This window comes from Saccopteryx bilineata, chromosome 1 (assembly GCF_036850765.1).
Source record: "Saccopteryx bilineata isolate mSacBil1 chromosome 1, mSacBil1_pri_phased_curated, whole genome shotgun sequence".
Taxonomy (NCBI): domain Eukaryota; kingdom Metazoa; phylum Chordata; class Mammalia; order Chiroptera; family Emballonuridae; genus Saccopteryx; species Saccopteryx bilineata.
This window is the reverse complement of record NC_089490.1, coordinates 55,617,090-55,638,080: the sequence shown is the minus strand read 5'-3', so window position 1 is coordinate 55,638,080 and position 20,991 is coordinate 55,617,090. Positions and strand designations below refer to the sequence as shown.

At 33.9% G+C, this 20,991-nt stretch overlaps 1 protein-coding gene across 3 annotated transcripts in view; it reads left to right on the top strand.

Moving 5' to 3' along the window:
- The window catches only part of IBTK (inhibitor of Bruton tyrosine kinase), a 93,838-nt gene that overhangs the window by 37,047 nt on the left and 35,800 nt on the right, over positions 1 to 20,991 (top strand). For all 3 annotated transcript variants that reach the window (XM_066254027.1, XM_066254019.1, XM_066254031.1), the window contains 10 exons: positions 616 to 1,215; positions 2,630 to 2,716; positions 3,621 to 3,703; positions 3,788 to 3,825; positions 4,280 to 4,376; positions 8,829 to 8,930; positions 11,661 to 11,778; positions 14,964 to 15,024; positions 15,552 to 15,676; positions 17,604 to 17,716. In XM_066254027.1, the coding sequence (XP_066110124.1) occupies positions 616 to 1,215; positions 2,630 to 2,716; positions 3,621 to 3,703; positions 3,788 to 3,825; positions 4,280 to 4,376; positions 8,829 to 8,930; positions 11,661 to 11,778; positions 14,964 to 15,024; positions 15,552 to 15,676; positions 17,604 to 17,716 (1,424 nt within the window). The remainder of the gene's footprint in view (positions 1 to 615; positions 1,216 to 2,629; positions 2,717 to 3,620; positions 3,704 to 3,787; positions 3,826 to 4,279; positions 4,377 to 8,828; positions 8,931 to 11,660; positions 11,779 to 14,963; positions 15,025 to 15,551; positions 15,677 to 17,603; positions 17,717 to 20,991) is intronic.

The following is a 20,991-nucleotide window of genomic DNA, read 5'->3' as shown; positions in this document are numbered from 1 at the left end:
CTCTGTTCCAGGCAAACCAGGAGGGTTTGTCCCCCATACCTGGAAAGGTGAAATGTAGATTGGGGAGGTGTGATTTCTTACAGCACTGAAAGAGTAAGGCTTACCGACCAGTTGTAGGTCTGTGTGTATTTATCTTTACTTCCTTGAGTTTCTGACCTATTCTGGGATCTGGGACCTAAAATATTTACTCAGTTCTTTATATATTTATTTTTCTTCACTTGTAAAATAAGGACATAAAAGAGGAGATGGTTGAGAACTGTACTCCTTTTTTAATGCTTTTAGTTATAATTTTTACCATATAAAAATTCCTGTGAAATAGTCATTTGATATTTATATTCTAGTGTTTCTTTATAGAAAAAGAACACTGTTTTCAAAGGAAAACTTAATTCTTACCATTTTAGTTTAGGAGAAAAACCAAAAAAAGGAATAGAAAAATTTAAAGGATGATAACAGTATCTAAGACAATGCACTATTCTTATATTTTAGGAAATGCCAAATTTAAAAATTTCTAAGTTTAGTAAATAAAAGAAATTGCACATTAAAAGGAGAATTGGCTGGGAATGATTTGTACAAACTTTTTCTTGAAAATAAAGGTGATTTTTGTTTTATTTCTAGCCTTTATGAAATTCCAACTGTGTCTTCATCATCCTTTCTTGAAGAGTTTGGGAAACTGTTGAGGGAAACAGATGAAATGGACAGCATTCATGATGTGACTTTTCAAGTTGGCAACAGAATCTTCCCTGCTCATAAATATATTTTGGCATTGCATTCTGATTTTTTCCAGAAATTGTTCCTTTCAGATAGTACTTCTTTAGACTTTACAGATGTTTACCGGAAAGATGAAGATTCTGCAGGATGCCCTCTCTTTGTAGTAGAGAAGGTTCATCCTGACTTGTTTGAGTACCTTTTACAATTTGTATACACAGATACTTGTGACTTCTTAACTCATGGCTTCAAACCAAGAATAAATGTAAACAGAAAACCAGAAGAATATCAGGGCACTCCGAATTCTCTTTTGAATAAAATGAACCCTGATGAAGATAATCAGAAGTCAGCATTTGAAGTTTATAAAAGTAATCAAGCTTATACAATTAATGAAAAGCAGAAAAGCAAACCCAAATCTTCCAAAAGAGTAAAAAATGTTGGGGAACATGATCCTATAAGAATGTTGCAAAATGTTGCAAAGAAATTTGGTTTCAGTGATTTGAGTAGTAGGTATGGCTCCTTAATACCATTCTTGGATCTTATGCCCTCTTAAAAAATTTTTTTCCTTTCCTATGTTACTCTTTCTCCTGCCCTACCCCTACTCCCCCTTTTTTATTTTTGGCAGGGAGGTACATGGGTTTTTTTCCCTTCATTTTCTGCTAAAGCTACCTCTGTGGGACTCCCTGGATTAAAACATTGGAGTATGGAGAGGTTGTTATTGGACTTGAACTCCCTCTGGTCTGTGTAACATCTGGTTGGGCAGGATGATTGCTGGAAAGAGTACTGTTTTTGGAGTTTAAATACCCTGTATATGTCTCTTAACTTGACTATAACTGACTGGGGCAAATTTCTTAGTGTTTTTGAACTTCAGTATCTTACTATACAAAATGGGAGGGATAATATTGACCTCATATTGTTAATATAGTTTTGTTACATAACACATGTGAAGTGGCTAACACAGTATTTGTCAGATTTTTTGGAATTCTCGATTTTTAAAATATGTTGCCTATGGCTATTTAACCTTAGTTGTGGGGTGGGAGAATGGAGGAGTATATATTTCCTGTTTAAAAACAATGAAGGGCTTTGTGCCATTGCTTTGAATTTTTTTTTGTCAATAATGATATTTAATATACAGTGTGTCCTTAAAGTCATGGTGCACTTTTGACCAGTCACAGGAAAGCATCAAAAGACTATAGAAATGTGAAATCTGCACCAAATAAAAGGAAAACTCTCCCAGTTTCATACCTATTCAGTGCAGTTCGATGTGGGCTCATGCACAGATTTTGTAGGGCTCCTTAGGTAGCTATCCCGTATAGCCTCTACAGACTCGTCACTGACTGATGGCCTACCAGAACGGGGTTTCTCCACCAAACTGCCGGTTTCCTTCAACTGCTTATCCTACCGAGTAATGCTATTCCTATGTGGTGGCTCTTCGTTATAAACGCGCCGATATTCACGTTGCACTTTGGTCATGGATTCAAATTTAGCGAGCCACAGAACATACTGAACTTTCCTCTGTACCATCCACATCTTGACTGGCATGGCCGTGGGCTGCTCCATTGTATACACAGTGTTACGTTATCATCTGTGCATGCACACATGCTGCCACATCATCCTATAGAAACTGGGAGAGTTTTCCTTTTATTTGGTGCAGATTTCACATTTCTATCGTCTTTTGTTGCTTTCCTGTGACCGGTCAAAAGTGCACCATGACTTTATGGACACACTGTATTTTGAATTCTAAGTAAAATTGAGGGAGAATGTATGCTTATCACAGAGTAGGAGTTCCTTGAAATTTTTTTAGGTGATATAAATTATATAATTATGTTCACATGTAAACCAATTTGTTGGATTTTTGTTGGTTTGTTTGTTTTTGGTAGGAGAATGTATATACCTGTCATCAATTTTTATCTATTATTGATAGGTTGGATGGAGTCAGATTTGAAAATGAAAAAATTAATGTTATTGCCAAGGAAACTGGTAATAAACCAAAGCTAAATCAGAAACAAAGGTAAGTTAGGAAATGAAGGTAAACTTTTTATCTCCATGTTTGGGACCTAAGAGTAGAAATAGACCTCTTCTTACTTACATATGAAACCAAATATATAGATAAATATATTTACCTTTACTAGTATTCTTTATTTTTGGAAATGTTGGAGAGTTGTTGAGGTAAACGGATAAAATGTTAACTGTTTAATAGACATTAGTGCAATTTATTTTTCTGATTTCTTTCTAATTAGAAAAGAAATTTTAAATATTTTTTTCTTGCCTGGATTTTGTATTTTTTTAGCCCAATAGGAAATGATGCTAACCTCATAATGAAACTGATTATGCCTTTTCATCATAATGATTCCTTTGTAAATCATTTTTGTAATAAATGTACTATATTAAATACATTTGTTATTAAATATTTTGGTATTTGGTATTTATACTTTGTAGGTAAAAAGTTTTAGAGAAAAAGAAACTGGAGATATCTGGATTATGTACAGAATGGGTTGTACATATAAGTGCATTAAAGACTTTTGACTATGATGTCACTTACCATTATATTACACTGCTCACAAAAATTAGGGTATATTTCAAAATGAATATGAAACAATAAAAATCCCCTAATTTTTGTGAGAGGTATATTAACCCATGGCCTGTAATGAAAAAGAATTAGAAGAAAGACTTTTTTGAATATTTATCTGAATTTAGTTCCCTTTTCAAATATTATCTTTATTGTATGGCCCTTATTATCCACCTTAAAGTGGAAGGAGATGCAGTACTTGACTTGTCTATATCCTCAAGTTGTTTATTCTCTGCTGCCTTTAATGAATAGAGTCAAAAGCTAAACCAATTTCTATAGTGAATTTTCTTATTTGCTAAATATGTAAAGAAATTGCTCTTGCTTTAATTAAACATTTTTCTTGTAGTTCATTTCTGTGTGATGTGATCATGAAATCAGTGGATGGAAAGGAATTTCCATGTCATAAATGTGTTCTTTGTGCTAGACTTGGTAGGTACATTTTTTCTTAGTAGCTGACTGACTGGTTTTAGTATTGTTTCACTATTCTTACTGAATTGAATTCTTTTTTTCCAGAATATTTTCATAGTATGCTGAGCAGCTCATGGATCGAAGTAAGATTTAAATATAAACCACCTAGGCTGGAAACAGCACTCCTTTAGATTTTGGGGAGATTATATATTAAAGAAAGTAAAATAAGAGAACCTGATACTTTAACTCAGCTTTTCTTTTATATTATATTTAGGCTGAAGCCTGCTGGAAAATAGCAGCACTTAGAAATGAAAATTATTGCAAAAAAAGCTATTTAAATCAAAATTTCTCCATTATTTGTAAATTTGGAATATACTGCTTTTTTCTAATTTTCTTAATGTTTTTTTTTATGTTATAAGGCAATTTAAAATTAGATGTATCTCATTTTAACTTTGTGTTTTATAAATGATAGATTCTTTTACAGTTGGTATGATTCTGCTTCAAAATTTTTGGACTAATCTCAATCAGAATATAGTAGTATTTTTTAGTTTAAAATTAATTGTTTTATCTTATTTTATTTTATTTTATTTTACTTAGGCTTCCAGTTGTGCAGCTCTGGAAATGCCAATACATTCTGATATACTGAAAGTTATTTTGGACTACCTCTATACTGATGAAGCCATGGTGATAAAAGGTATTAATAAGGGTTAGAGAATTTTAGATATTTAAGATAAAATTGAATAATGGTAATATTAACATGAATCTTAATTTCTACTCTTAATTGAAATAAGTCATTAACAGAGGCTTAATTCAGGATTAGCAATAGAGATGATTACTAACAGTAAAGGGATTGAAGAAGAAAGTTTTCATTATCCTTGTGAAAATAAACTCTATAAGAATTATATTTAATGGTTGAGATTAGATTTAAAGTTTCATACACAGCTACTTCTATGATTGAGATGAGGAACTGACAACTCTGTAAGTATACTTTTGACCATAGTCTAGAAAAGTTCTTTATTGCCTGTTTTCCCCTTGTGATAATGTGTCTAAAATGCAGGTATGTCTTCAAGTTCCTGATTTCAATTTCTTGGACTTATATACCCAAAAGTAAAATTGCTGTATTATATGGTATTTCTATTTTTAATTTTTTGAGGAGCCTTCATATTGCTTTCCATAGTGACTACACAACAAATTTAATGCCCAGCAATACACAAGCAATTCTTCCATATTCTCATCATTACTTTTGTTTATTGATAATAACCATCCTAGCTAGTGTAAAGGTGACATCTCATTGTGGTTTTGATTTGCATTTCCCTAATGATTACATGCTAGTGACATTGAGCACCAATTTATATACTTGTCAGCCTGTGCCCAAAGGTCACTGGCTTGAAACCCAAGGTAGCTGGCTTGAACAAGGGGTCACCAGCTCAGCTGGAGCCTCCCAGTTAAGGCACGTATGAGAAAGTAATCAATGAATAAAGTGCCACAACTACGAGTTGATGCTTCTCATCTCTCTTCCTTCCTATCTCTCTCTCTCTCATTTAAAAATAAAAAACAAAAACTAGAAAAAGAACAAATTAAGCCTGAAGTTAGATAAAAGGTAGCAACAAGATCGCAGCAGAAATCAGTGAACTAGATCAGTGGTAGTCAACCTGGTCCCTACAGCCCACTCGTGGGTGTTCTAGCTTTCATGGTGGATAGTAGGGGAGCAACCAAAGTATAAATAAAAAGATAGATTTAACTATAGTGAGTTCTTTTATAAAGATTTATTCTGCCAAACAGCAAAAATCCGACATAAAGTACTTGGTAAGTAATTACTATTATACGCTTTAACTTGCTGTAACTGCTTTATAAATTTTATAAAGTAAAGTTACTCCCCTACTTTATAAATCATCATTACTGTGGAACCGGTGGGCAATTAGAAAATTTTACTACTAACAGAGATACAAAAGAGGGCGGTAGGTATAAAAAGGTTGACTGCCCCTGAACTAGATACTATAATAAATAAATAAAAAGAATCAACAAAACTAAGACTTGGTTGTTGGAAAAGATAAGCAAAATTAACAAACCTTAAGTAGGCTACATAAAAAAGAGGACTAAAATTATGAATAAGTGAAAAATTACAACTGATGATCACAGAAATACACAGGATCATAAAAAACTTATTGCTTGACCTGTGGTGGCACAGTGGATAGAGCATCGACCTGGAACACTGAGGTCACCAGTTTGAAACCCCAGGCTTGCCAGGTCAAGGTACATATGAGAAGTAATCAATGAACAACTAAAGTGAAGCAACAACAATCAATTTCTCCCTCTCTCTAAAATAAAAAAAAAAAAAATCTCTGCCTGACCAGGCGGTGGCGCAGTGGATAGAGCATCAGACTGGGATGTAGAGGACCCAGGTTCAAAATCTTGAGGTTGCCAGCTTGAGTGCAGGCTCATCTGGTATGAGCAGGGCTTACCAGCTTGAGTCCAAGGTCTCTGGCTTGAGCAAGAGGACACTCGGTCTGCTGTAGCCCCTTGGTCAAGGCACATATGAGAATGCAATCAGTGAACAACTAAGGTGCCACAATGAAGAATTGATGCTTCTCATCTCTCTCCCTTCCTGTCTGTTCCCATCTGTCCCTCTCCTCTCTCTGTCTCTGTCTCTGTCTCTGTCACACAAAAATAATAATAAAAAAATAAAATCTTTAACAACAAAAGAAACTACTGTGAACAATTATACATTAATAAATTGAACAATCTACAACAAATGGATACATTCCTATAACATACCATGTCTGGATCATAAAGAATCAAAATCTGAACAGACCAATAACAAAGAAGACTGAATCTTCTTACTAGATGGACTAGATGGCTTCACAAAGTTGTCCAAATAATTGAAAACTTAGGAACACTTCCAAACTCATTTTATGAAGCCAGCATCATCCTGATAACAAAAGCTGACATGGACACTACAAGAAAGCTACAGAATAACCCTGATGAACATACAAGCAAAAATTCTCAATAAAATACTAGTAATCCAAATTCAACAACACTTAGAAGTGTTATACACCATGATCAAGTGGAATTTATGTTTGAATGCAAAGGTGGTTCAACACATGCAAATCAGTAAATATATACCACATTAAATGAAACAAAAAATCCTATGATCATCTCAATAGATGCAGAAAGTACATATGACAAAATTCAATATCCATTCATGATCAAAACTCACAACAGAATTAAGTATAGAAGGACTATACTTCAACATAATAAAAGCAAGCCCAGAGCTAACATACTACCCCAACAGTAAAAATATGAAAGCTGATCACTCTAAAATCAGGAAGACATATTCACCATAGTACTAGAAGTCCTTACCAGAGCAATTAGGCAAGAAAAATGAAATCCAACTGAGAGGAAAAAGTTGAATTATCTGTTTGCAGATGACAAGATCTTATATATAGAAACCCTAAAGATTCCACCAAAAAGCTATTAGAAGTAATAAATTCAGTCAAGTTGAAGGATACAAAACCAACAACAACAACAAAAAAACCCAGTTGCTTTTCTATGCCCAGTGAATATCCCAAAAATTAAGGGAAAAAATCCCATTTACAATTACATCAATACAAAAATAGGAAAAAAATTAACAAAGCCAAATGATCTATATGTTGGAAACTGAAGTACTGAGGAAGGATACTGAAAAATACACAAAGAAATGAAAAGATATACTATGTTCATGGACTGGAAGAATATTGTTAAATGCTCATTCTTCCCAAAGCAATCTACAGATTCAATAAAATCCTATCAAAATTCAAATGGTACTTTAAACAGAAATAAAAGAAAAAGCAATTCTAAAATTCATATGGAACCACAAAACACCCTGAATACCCAAAGCAATCATGAGAAAAAAACTAAAATGGGAGGAATGACACTTCCTGATTTTAAACCCTATTAGAGAGATAAAATAAAACAGTTACAGTAATCAAAACAGTTATGTATTAATATAAATACAGACCCATAACAATTGCTAATTGTTTTTAATAAATGGCTTGTGTAAGAGGCTATTCACATTGGGCAAGTTAGAGTAGGTCAGTAAGTTAAAGACAAGCCCTATACTAATGGGTGTGGTTTCCAGGGAACTGCTGTGCAGGTCAAGTAATGAATGCTCTTTTAATAATGTTGCTCCACAACTGTTCTGTCTCCTCCAGTGACTATAGTTCATTTCTACTGTGATTGCATGGTTGTTGGTTTTCAAAACAACTCTGGAGGAGAAGAGGAGAATCTAAATAGGAAAACCTGCAATGTTTCAGTGCTTACTATCTTACAAACAGCTAGATTTCTTGAGTCAGCACTCCCCAGATTATTACAGGTCTTTGGCTAATTTTTAGAATTCTGAAGAAGTTGATTTTGATGAATTTTTTTTTTAGTAGTCTCATTACTTTGGTATAGAAGAGGAATATCGGAAGTAGTCTTTAGTCTGCCATTCTCAATGACTTCATCTCTTCTTCATTATTTAAGTTTTTTGGGTTTTATTTACTTCAATTTTTCTTCTTAACCATTTATCCCCCTTTCTTTCTTTGGTATTTTTTTTCCTGTTTGTTGTTATTCTGGCAGTATCTTAAGGGAAATTGTTTAAGGCCATTAGTTTGCTGCACTAATAAGGTTATTTTAAATTAAGGAATTCATGTAGTTTAAAAAAATAAGGTTTGGATGACCAATTTTGTTTTAACTAAGGAAGCCTAAGAGCCTTATTTCCCCCTCATATATACACATATATGCATATTTATTTATATGTATATGTTAACATATAACTATTAAATGTGATACTGAGATTTGACTTTCCCCTCTGTTTATTAATTTAACAACATGCACAGATTTTAAGTAAGTCAGGCATTGTAGTAGCTCTCTCCACTAAAATGATCAAGTCAGGTTGCTCAGTTTATTGTCCTATTGTGACCTCTAGGGCATTTTGGTGTGTTTCTAACTTTCTCCTAAAAGGAAATATTTTGATATTATTAGTATTCATCATAGTTGTCATTCCAACATTTAGAAAATAATTATAATTTTCTTTTACTGTCTTAACTACTTGAATTTGTTTTCCTAGGTGTAATGTTTAGGAAGTAATAAAAAATGATGCTTGTTCTCTCTTTTTTTTTTTTTTTAGAATCTCAAAATTTAGATTTTATTTGTAGTATTCTTGTGGTGGCTGATCAGCTTCTCATAAGTCGATTGAAAGAGATTTGTGAAGTAGCATTAACTGAAAAACGTAAGTATTTTTTAATTAGGATATTAGGATGTTTTAAGATTGGTCAGGATTACTGTATTTTACTGACACTTGATGCCATTTATGGTAAAATGCACCAGGATTATTATGTATCATGAAAAATGTCAAAACATTTAAATGATTTCATGTCATCATTTGTAAGCACATTCTTATTTCAGAGATGTTAATATGTGAAAATACGTACATCTTAGAGTTAAAATGTTATTTTTATTTAGTTTTTTCAATGTTATTTTTTTTAAATGTCACTAAACTTTGAATAATAAAAATGGTGTGAACTTTATTTTGGAATTTAAAGGGCAAACTTGGAAGCAGAAATTTTTTACTCTTGCCCTGGTCTTGACTGTAAGTCTATGGTTAGCTACTTGTTTTCTACTATTTGCTAAATGTTTGCTACTGTCATATTAATATATTTGATCAAAACACATCTCTTTTTTCTTAAACTTGTATTTCTTTTTCTGTTCATTATTTTAGTTAATTGCATGGCTTTTCTGAACACTCAACTTTGAAAACCCAAGTTGTTTTTTGTTATTTTTTTCATTATACTTAGATTCTTTTAGTTGTCAAAACGGATTTCATCTGAACTTGTTAATTATATCTCACCTACCATTTTATTTTCTCTGTGACCACACTAGCTGGTCACTATTATTCATCTTTTCTGTGTAATGTCACAATAGTCTTTTAAGTCCTCTCTCTTCTAACTTCTTTTTAATATTTCTGTAGGAAGTAATTATGTCTTTCCCTGTTCAGTTTTTTTAGTTGTTTATTCTCACTAGGATAAAGGTTTACTTTCTTTAGCCTGATAAAAAAGTTTCATGACTTTCTAATTTTATCTTTGTCCTCCTTCATTGCCACTTGAGGAAGTATGAAGGGATTTCCTGTCCTTTCATAAAAATAAAAAAAAAGTAAAATTTTTTTAAATTTTTACTTGTTAGTAGTTTGTCTTAGCTTTAGTGTCTTATTTATGTACTTTACTTGAGCTCTGTGGAGTATCTTCTCGGTTATCAAAAAGAGAACAGGTCTGGTCTTTTAAGCAAGAAAAGGGAAATATATATAAATTAAGGACACAACATGCCATAGATATAAAGAATCCATATAGGTGATATTTTTAGTTTTTCAATTCACTTTACTGGCATTTGGATATTTTTTTCTTAGCCCCTGCTGCACAGTTGCCCTTATTAATGAATTTCTTGATCATTCTAGAACCTAACAAGAGAATGGTTGGTTTCTAGTTATTGGGCAGTCCTTGTTCCCAGCTGAGCAATATCAAAACTTTTATATGATTTCTTTGAAATGAGAGACTTGGGTTCATTATTCATTAGTTGAAACTAGGTTAGTCAGGAGTGAGACAGAGACGATTATTGGGTTGCAGTTAAAAATTTTGACAGAGTTACAAGGGGAAAGAAAAAGAAATGGAGGAAGCCTGGTGTACAGACACTGTGTTCCTCTGTTGGCTGGAACTCAGAGTAAATAAGAAAAAGAATGGAGAGATTCGGGAGGCCAAAGTTACATGCTAGGTACGTAGGATATTCAGGGACAGTCTTCTAGCAAAACATACTTCATGTATAAAGTTACTAGCATTCTAACAAAATCTGAAATCTTTTGTATAGTAATACCAGATTCTGTATATGCATAAATAATATGGTAAGATATAGATTTACCTATTTTCCAAATACATAGTGTATATATGTATTTATATATATAAATATGCCCACATAAATTGATAGATTATTCAATATAAATATATTTTATAGAATGATTTTAAGTTTCTTTTAGTCTTAAGAATAGCTTTAGTTTTATAGAAGAATGACTATTTTGTGCTATATGAATGAAAAGGAAAGCTATTTATCAATGAAAGTTAAAACTATTCTAAAAATAGCCTGACCTGTGGTGGCACACCAAATAAGGCATTGACCTGAAATGCTGAGGTCTTAGGCACAATGCTGGGCTTGCCCCGTCAAGGCACATACCAGAAGCAACTACTATGAGTTGATGTTTTCTGCTCTTTCCCCAGTTCTCTCCCTCTATCTTTCTCATTAAAATCAATAAATAAACCTAAAAAAATATATATTTTTTTCCCTAAAAATATTAGGTGGGTACCATGGCTGGCTAGGTCATTTGCTTAGAGCGTCATCAAGATTGCAGGTTCAATCTCTGGTCAGGGCACATACAAGAATCACCTAATGAATGAATACATAAGTGGAATAACAAATTGATGTTTCTCTCATTCTCTCCCTCTCCTCCTTCTCTGCTTCCTTCTCTGCCTCCTTTTCTCCCTCTCCTCCTTTCTCTTTTCTCCCTTTGTCCCTCTCCTTCTCCTTCCCTCTCTTTTTTCACCCCTCCTTCTCTCCTTTCCCTCCCTTACCTTTCCTCTCTGTAATCAGTATAAAAATGTATTAGGTAAAGATGATCAATTCTTATATGTTTGCTTTTAGGTGACATGCAATGCACAATCTGTATTTTCTCTGCTTAAAAAAATTTTTTTATGTGAGCCTTTTTTTCTCATAACCAGTCATTTAAAATTACTTTGGCATATTGGGATGAAAAATGAGTTCTATATTTGCCCTTGTGTAAGTTACTTTTGGCAAGAAAGAAACTACTTTCATTTTTTCTTGTCTATATGTTCAAACCTGACAACTTTAGAAATAAGTGTATTTCATTTGCCGTAGTAACATGCCTTTTATCTCATTTTGCATGTATTTTCTTCCTTTGTAGTTACCCTTAAGAACGCTGCTATGCTACTAGAATTTGCAGCAATGTATAATGCTGAACAGTTGAAACTGTCTTGTTTACAGTTTATAGGACTAAATATGGCAGCTTTACTTGAAGCAAGGTAGGTTGGGTGCATACATTATATGATGGTTGCAAAAGCACTTATTTATAAATAATAGTAGTTATATTAATAATTTAAAAGTGAATAATGATAAATTATAGCTTTGTAGAAAATAATGAATATAAGAGGATTTAATCATTCCATGAACAGTTGAGTGAGTGCCTACTATATGTTAGCCTTTACTAAGTAAGATACAACAATGAACAAAATACTGTAGACAAAATCCTTGCCCTCAGTGGAGTTTACATTCTAGTTGGAAAGTTGTGGGATAATATCACAAGTATATCTCTTTGCTTGTTTAGGTTGATTTGTAACTATGGAATTGTGACCTTGGCTTTTAGAAACAATTTGTAATACTAGTATTTAATTAGTTTACATGTAAGCATGCATAAAATTTGTTATTGGTTAATTTCTGTTTTCTTTGTATTTATTAAAGATATTTCCTGTACCACATATTGATTTTTTGATCAAACTTAAGTTGCAGGGGATGGTCTGAAAGAATTCATTTCCTCTAGTTTGTTGCAAACTGATAGGTATGTTGAAGGCTTTTTGTAGAAATCAGTGAGTAAGGTTCCTTATGAAAAGATACATTTTACATAAAAAGTCAGCTAAATATTTATTCCCTGTTTTAAGTTAATATTTCATATTATGAGGATTACCTGGATGGAAATTACTTGACATATGTTAATGATTTAGGAGTCATAGACATTTTAGAATTAGAGGGATCTTGGAAATTTTATTCCATTGTTTTGGCTGTGGAATTTTTAGTGAAATAAGTTTATAGATTTTTTTCAATAAAGTCAAAACTTTATTACATTTACTTGCTATAAAGTTAATTGGTGAGTAAACTGAGTATTTTGGCGAACACAAATTTGAGATTAGAGATCTTGGTGTCTGCATTTTTAAAGCTTTGGTATCCAATTTCTGTATTTTGTATTAATAACTGATACTGTCACCATAATTTTTAATGGTAATAACTAATACTAATAAAAGTATTAATGATAAATAATACTAATGTGCCAGGAAGCATTCTAAAAGTGTTACATAGAGTTAACTTAATGAAAATCTTATGAGGTAGATTCTGTTTATACCTTCATATTAAAGATGAAAATATTTAGGAAATTTTTGTTAAGAGTCAAGAAAATCGTGAACTATGTATTATAACTGAGAAGTTTTAATAACTTACCTTTCAAAGTCAGGGCTAATCTTTAATGAAACTAATTTCAAAACTGATTGAAATAAAAGTGTTATAACAGATTTAATAATTGCCTCTTAGGGTTTAATTTAGGGGAAATAGTATTTTGGTAGTTTAATGCTTTATTTTGTAAACAATACTTTACAAGTGCAAATTAATGTTATGAGATATTAGACAATGTTATTTGAAAATGCCTCTGGTATTTTGGTATGAGAGCCTAATGAATGTTTCCAAATAAAGTTAATTTATTTACTGATATTACATTAGTAATTCTAATCATATAAAAATTTTAACCAAATTTATTCAGTTTGTCAGAGAGCAGTCAACCAAAATATAAAGTAAGGACCAAATCTATCAAAAATATCATACTGGGAAATAATGTGTCACACTACTATTGTTCAATTATTATGTTGTGACAAGCATGTCAAGTAAACTATTAATATTAAAGATGGCACATGTGTGTGGTTATGTCTGTACTGTGTAATTTTAACTTTCATTAAAACAAAGTTTTGTATACAAACTTGAACATTCCTAATCAAATATATGTTTGCTAGAAGTAGTACAAATAAATATACAAAGATAAAGGAGGGCACAGCAGCCTGACCAATGGTGGTGCAGTAGATAGAGCATCAGCCTGGAACACTGAGGTCCCTGAGGTCACTGCCTTGAATGCAGGTTCATCTGCTTGAGTGCAGCTCACCAGCTTGAGCACGAGGTTGCTGGCTTGAGCTTGGGATCATTGACATGATCCCATGGTTGCTGGCTTGAACCCAAAATGTCATTGGCTTGAAGCCCGATGTCGGTGGCTTGAGCCAAGGGTCACTGGCTCCCTTCGAGCTTCCTAGTCAAGGCATGTATGAGAAGTAATCAGGGAAAAATTAAAGTGCCACAACTATGAGCTGATACTGTTTATTTCTCTCCCTTTGTGTCTCTGTCTCTTGCTAACAACAAAAAATGGAAGGCACACCAGTATTGACATAGCACAGCACCACAAGTTAATTATCCTCAAAATGTTAAGTGGTATGACCCTGATTGGATTGCTTAGTTGGTTAGAGCATTGTCCCAATACTCCAGGCTGGAGGGTTCAATCGCTGGTCAGGGCACATACCAGAATCAACCAATAAAAATGAGTTGCCTGACCTGTGGTGGTGCAGTGGATAGAGTGTCAACCTGGAATACTGAGGTTGCAGGTTGGAAACCCCTGCTTGACCAGGCATGTAGGAGAAGCAACTGCTATTAGTTGATGCTTCCTAGCCTCCCCTATCCCCTCTCTCTGCTCTCAAAACTCAATAGAAAATATCTTTTAAAAAAATAATAAGTGGAACAGCAAATTAATGTTTCTCTCCTCTTTTACTCTCTTCCCCTTTTCCTTCTCTAAAATCAGTAAACATTAAAATTGGTATGGTACAACTTTGAATATGTAAGTTGTTTTGGATTAGTTGTAAGAATAGTTTAAGATATATATCAAAATGTAAACTTAGATTTAAATTTTCACTGATCCCTTAAAGTACATCTTTGGAACTTGAAAGTTTCTCAAAATCTAACTTGAATACTATTGATCTAGTCCAAATGTCAGTATATACATGAAAATACTAAAGCCCAGAAAGGTCAAGTTAGTTGCTCACTGTCGTGGAGGTAATTAGGTATCCTCATAGTTAGGCTATATTGTCAATATAGGCACTCCTATAGTTAAAGATTATAATTTGTGGAAAATGAAAGTTGAAAAATGAATATGTACTTGCTGTTATTTCATTACAATAGGAAGGATTTTTCTATCACTTATTTATAAGAGTTGCTTGATTGTCTAATGTGTTCATGCTATTTATTTAAATATATAATTTTGCATACTTCCTAAAAGAATTTGTAACAGTTTGATTTTTTTAAAGGTAACTATTATTCAGCAATATAAAATATCTCAAGGTATTTGAAAATCTTATGGGTGTTAATGTTACTTGAGTATTAAGATAAAATTTTGTATCTTACTTGTTAGGTCTCTTGATGTTTTAAGTATTGGTGTTCTGAAGGATCTTTCTGTGTTTTACCGAAAAATGGTAAGGTTTATGTTTTATCAGTATTATCAACTAAAGTGAAATATTGAGTCAGACTTCTCGATGGAATAATTTCCTAATGAATTCTAATACATTAGGAACTTCTAGAAAATATGACTTAGTATTTTTTTTCAGATTTTATGGGTATGAAATTGAAGGTATTTTAATAAGATTAGTATCTTTTAATTACTTTATAAATGAAAGTTACTGAAAGCTTCACAGTTTTTCATTATTTATTTATCAGAGGTCAAGGCAGTATAAAACGTGGATCTACATGGTCCCTAACAAATAGATTTATTTGTATTTTTAATAAAGGGGAGCTTTTTTGTCAGGTTTTGGTTTTATTTTTGACAACTTAATGGAATAAACTTTTAATTTAATTAATGCCTCTTGATTTAAAGGAAGGCATTAGGCATTCTAGACTTTTTCTAGTTAGTAGTGCCACATATTAAGACAAATGGGATATTATGCCAATTAAAAAAAATCTTTAGAAGTTTTGTATTTAAAAGGAGACATCTTTTTTTCTGTAGATTCCAGCAATGGATAGAAGAGTCATTACACCATATCAAGATGGACCAGATATTAGCTCTTTGGAACTAGTAGAAGATGGAGTTATTTTTTTGAAAGAAGAAATAAATACTGAACAAAATTATTTGTAAGCTCTGTTTTCTTTTTTCTTCTTCTTCATTCCCTTCTTGTCCCCACCCCCAATGTTCCACCTTACCCCATCCCAGATCTTGTACACTTTTATATTGATATCGAAAGAAAAAAGTTGAGAAACCTGACATAATACATAGGTAAGTATTTATATTCATTCTTAGCCTTGGTATAGTACAAAGTAAATGAATAGTTATTTATTTATTTAGGTCAGAGTAGGGGAGACAGTGAGACAGACTCCTGAAAGTGCCCTGACCAGGATCCACCTGGCAACCTCATCAAAGGCTGATGCTCAAGTACTGAGCCGAGGCTGGTGAGCTCCAACAGAGTTATCCTCGAGTCGGGGGTCATTCTGGAACTAATTGAGCCACTGACTGCGGGAGGGGGAAAGGGGGAGAAACAGAAGCGGATAGTCGCTTCTCCTGTGTGACCTGACTGGGAGTCAATCCCAGTAAGTACATCCATACATTGGGCTGACACTCGAGTCACTGAGCCACCAGCCAGGACCAAGTGAATAATTTATATTTGCAGATATAACAGAATATGAAAGGAATGTAGCCATCAGGTTTAACATGTTGGATTGAAATAGTGTATTTATCTTAATCACCTGCCCAAAACCTGCTGAGGTTAAAGAAATAAAAAAAACAAAACAACAACAACAATAACAAAAAAAGGCACAATGTGCTAAAGCCCAGAGAACAGGAAAGGGGAAAATAGCAGTTAGGAGATGTTGACAATTTTGGAAGTTGGAAAGGGGTTGTCGAGCAGTAGTGACTTAAACAGAAAAAAAAAGCTAAAACAGAATTCTAGAAAGGCTTAAGAATTAGAATAGTTTATGAAGACCAGGGTGAGTAGTTGGATTTGAAAAACATAGATTTCTTTCTGAACCCTATTCGACCAAGTGATTGCCCATCTCCCACCTTGGGATGAAGACTAGAGATTTGCCCTCCAGAGGGGATGAACCAGAGGGGAGTGCATTGGCCACTTCTCTAGATTCCTCTCTACAGAGAACCTCACTGGTTCAAGAGATGTGGCCCATAATGACTGGCATTTGGGAGTCCTCCAACAAAATAGCCCTGGTTCTAGGTAATATCCCAGTAGTGGGGCCAACCATTTGGGAAGTCCTGCTTAGAATTTCCAATTCATGTTTTAGACTCATGAACTTGCTAACAGAATAACTTCTACTTGGTAAATGACCTGTTAAAATTGTTGGTGGTTCAACTAATTTACTACATGTATACAGTGTGTTGTGTGTGTGTGAGGGCACGTGCTCATGTAATAACCTATAGTAGCTCACTGCTCTTGGGCTTCAGAGTTTTTTTAAACCCCTTTCCTAGAGTTCATTAGCATTTGGGATACTTGGAAATTTATTAATAACTGACTTAGTTGTATGACATTATTACATTAAAAATTATGATAAAACTAGCATTGACATAAATGTTATTCTTTACAAGATAGTATTCATATCTGACCTATGCAACTGTTGATGAATTATAATAAGATCTGTAATTATAGTAAAAAAAAAAGTTGTATTCATAGATAATTTTATTTTTCTTTTCCCTATTAATAATACTTAATTTAGGGAATTAAACATTACTTGAAATGCTTTAAGAACTATCAGCAAATATTTCTCATTCAAGATTATAGTTTATAATAGCTTTTGTATGAACGTGTACAGTATTTTTACTTTTCAGAGGATTTTCATGTATACCCTCTTGTTTCTAACTTTCACAGAAATGCAAGGTCAGAACAAGTAATAGTATCACATTGAGGTTCAGTGAAATTGAATAATTAGCTCCAGACCACATAGATAAATGAGACTATACATCATGTGTATATATAATATTTATGTTTTTTTTCAACATTCCTAGTTCTTATGTATCATTTTATTTTTTTAAATGAATTTTCTATTTGCTTTTTCCAAGGGAAAGTGTGTTTAAGAAGTCCAAAACAAAAGCAAAAAAGAAGCCACGTAAGCGTTCAGATAGTTCTGGAGGTTATAACCTTTCAGATATTATTCAGAGCCTACCATCTACAGGTTAGTAGAAAGTGTTTTAGGATATATATATTTCTGGATCTGTCATATCTCTATTCATTATCTAATTCATTTAACATGTATTGAATACTATTATATGCTCTCTGCCGGGGCTACTGAAATAAAAAATTATATTAGGATGGCTACAGAAAATTATCGTAGAATGGCTATAATACTTGTGATAAATCCTCTGAAATTTGCTGTGTGACATGCAAACTAGTCAGAGAGGATAGGAAGTATGTCCTTTTTTTTTTTCTGAAGTTGGAAACGGGGAGGCAGGCAGACAGACTTCCGCATGTGCCCAATCAGGATCCACCCGGCATGCCCACCAGGGGGTGATGCTCTGCCCATCTGGGGTGTTGCTCTATTGCAACCAGAGCCATTCTAGCGCCTGAGGCAGAGGCCACAGAGCCATCCTCAGCACCCGGGCCATCTTTTGCTCCAATGGAGCCTTGGCGCTGGAGGGGAAGAGAGAGACAGAGAGGAAGGAGATGGGGAGGGGTGGAGAAGTAGATGGGCGCTTCTCCTGTGTGCCCTGGCTGTGAATCGAACCCAGGACTCCTGCACGCCAGGCCGATGTTCTACCACTGAGCCAACTGGCCAGGGCTGGGAGTATGTCTTAAAAGGAAAGTGCTACCTGAGCGGGACCTTGAAAAATGAAGTTAGTCAAGAAAAGGAGGCAGATAGAGCCAATCAGAGAAGGGGGCAATATGTTCCCAAGCCTAGAGGCACTAGAAAGAACTGTACATTTCTTATGCTGATAGTTCAGTATGGCCCAGCCATATAGAGTGTGTGCAGATAAGAGAAAGATTGGAGAGGGTTCAATTTTGGAGGGAATTGCATACCAATCTAAGGTATTTGTATTTTATTCTGAAGGCTATGGTTAGCTATGCATGGATTTTTATGGCAGGGTGTGATAATGTGGTAAGATTTTTGTTTTTTGAGCACTCTGTCCAGTGTCATGGAAGATTAAAATAGGACAGAACATGTCAGAGATTCTGTTATGTGGATTCAATTGGTATATATCAGTGCTCAAGTAAGGAAATGTCAAGTAAGATGCTACTTACGTGCATAATGAGGCATATAATCCATTGATAGAATACAACACATTTCTTATCTAGGCATAATGTCATCCATATTTGTAGTTAACCTAATACAACATTTGCTTTTTCATGTAGTCTGATGCATGCTCTTTTCCCTCTTTCTCTAGGCATTCTACACACACTTTTTTTAAACTGGTCCACTTAGAAATAAGTTGTAGATATGACATTTCCCCCCACACTTTTATATGAACTTCCTAAGAATAAGGATATTCTCCTACACAACCATAATACCATTATAACATCTAAGGCAATTACATTAATTTATTAATATTATATAGTAATATAGGCTACATCTGGATTTCTCTAATTGTCCAAAAATGTTTTTATAGCCTTTTTGCTTTAGCCTTTAAAAAAATAGAGTATCCTATTAAGATTGACTTTGCCTTTTCTTATATATCTCTTTAGTATCTTTTGACTGTGAGTAGCACCCCCATAGCATTCTGTTTTGTTTTGAAAATTTCAGATCAGGTATTATAGACTATTCTATATATTCTAGATTCATCTGATTAGATTCAGATTAAGCTATCTAAATCTTAATGATTTCTTTAGATAAAAATATGAAGTGTGACTATAAAATAATGAGATTACAGTATGGCTTTCTGAAACAGATGTGTTTATAGCAGTAAGCTATAACATGATATAATTACTAGCAGCATATGTTCATAGTCAATCAACTTTATACAAGCAACTTAAAAAAATACAACAGTACATTGCTTTGCATCCCTGTGAAAAAAATACCTGTGATTCAGGGCAAAGAAAGAATGTCTTTTCTGTTTAATAAAAGACTACAAATAAGGTATTTGACATGCTTGATAATCTCATAGAAATAAATAATGTAAGGAACAGTTTTTAAATAACACAGAAGATAAAAATGATAAGCACTGAAGAATGATTTCCCATTTTCCACATCTGATTTCTATTTTAGGCCCTTTAAAAATTGTGAAGTTGTGATTTTGTTTTGTGTTACATGAATTACCTCTAGTACTTACCTAGGAGGCATAGGTGTATCGATGGAAGGATGAACAAATTGATTGATAGCCAGTTTTGAAACTATTGATTTTCCAGTCACCTTAAGAGAATTATGGAAATGGTTAGCACATGTGTTGGTCTTAGCAATTCAGAGCTGAAAGAGGCATTAGTAATGAACTAATTTATATCCCTTCCTTTAAACTTGAGGAAATGGGATCAGAAAAATTAAGTGATTTGAGGCCAAGGAGCCATCCCCAGCGCCCAGACCATCTTTGCTCCAATGGAGCCTTGGCTGCGGGAGGAGAAGAGAGAGACAGAGAGGAAGGAGAGGGGGAGGGGTGGAGAAGCAGATGGGCGCTTCTCCTGTGTGCCCTGGCCGGGAATCGAACCCGGGACTTCTGCACGCCAGGCCGACGCTCTACCACTGAGCCAACCGGCCAGGGCACCATCTCTTATATATTCAAGTAAGTGTCATTTTTTTAAAATTTTTATTTACTTATTTATTTTTACAGGGACAGAGAGAGAGTCAGATAGAGGGATAGATAGGGTCAGACAGACAGAAATGGAGAGAGATGAGAAGCATCAATCATCAGTTTTTCATTGCGACACCGTAGTTGTTCACTGATTGCTTTCTCATATGTGCCATAACCGCGGGCCTTCAGCAGACTGAGTAACCCCCCGCTCGAGCCAGTGACCTTGGGTCCATGCTAGTGAGCTTTTTGCTCAAGCCAGATGAGCCTGCACTCAAGCTGGCAACCCTGGGGTCTCGAACCTGGGTCCTTCCGCATCCCAGTCCGACGCTCTATCCACTGCGCCACCGCCTGGTCAGGCTAAGTGTCATTTTTTTAAAACTAAATCACCTTTACAAGATACATGCCTCTTTTGTGGAAAACATTGCTAAAATAGAGTTTGAAAATAACATTCAAACTTTTTTCCACCAGAGTACTTTAAATATTTTTAAGGGGGACAAACTTTTATCTAAAAGAGCATATTTAATATTTAATATTGATATGCTCCCAAAAGTCTAATAAATAAAGAAAATGATTAAAGTGGCCAACAATTATTTTTGGTAAGAAAAATATTTTTCACAGAATGTCTTTTGTCTAACTAAGATCAACATAAACTGTCTTTGATGAAATCTGCCTCATACACAAATAGGTCTTTTTGGTCCTCAATTAAATTTAATCTTTCAATCATTAATCTGCT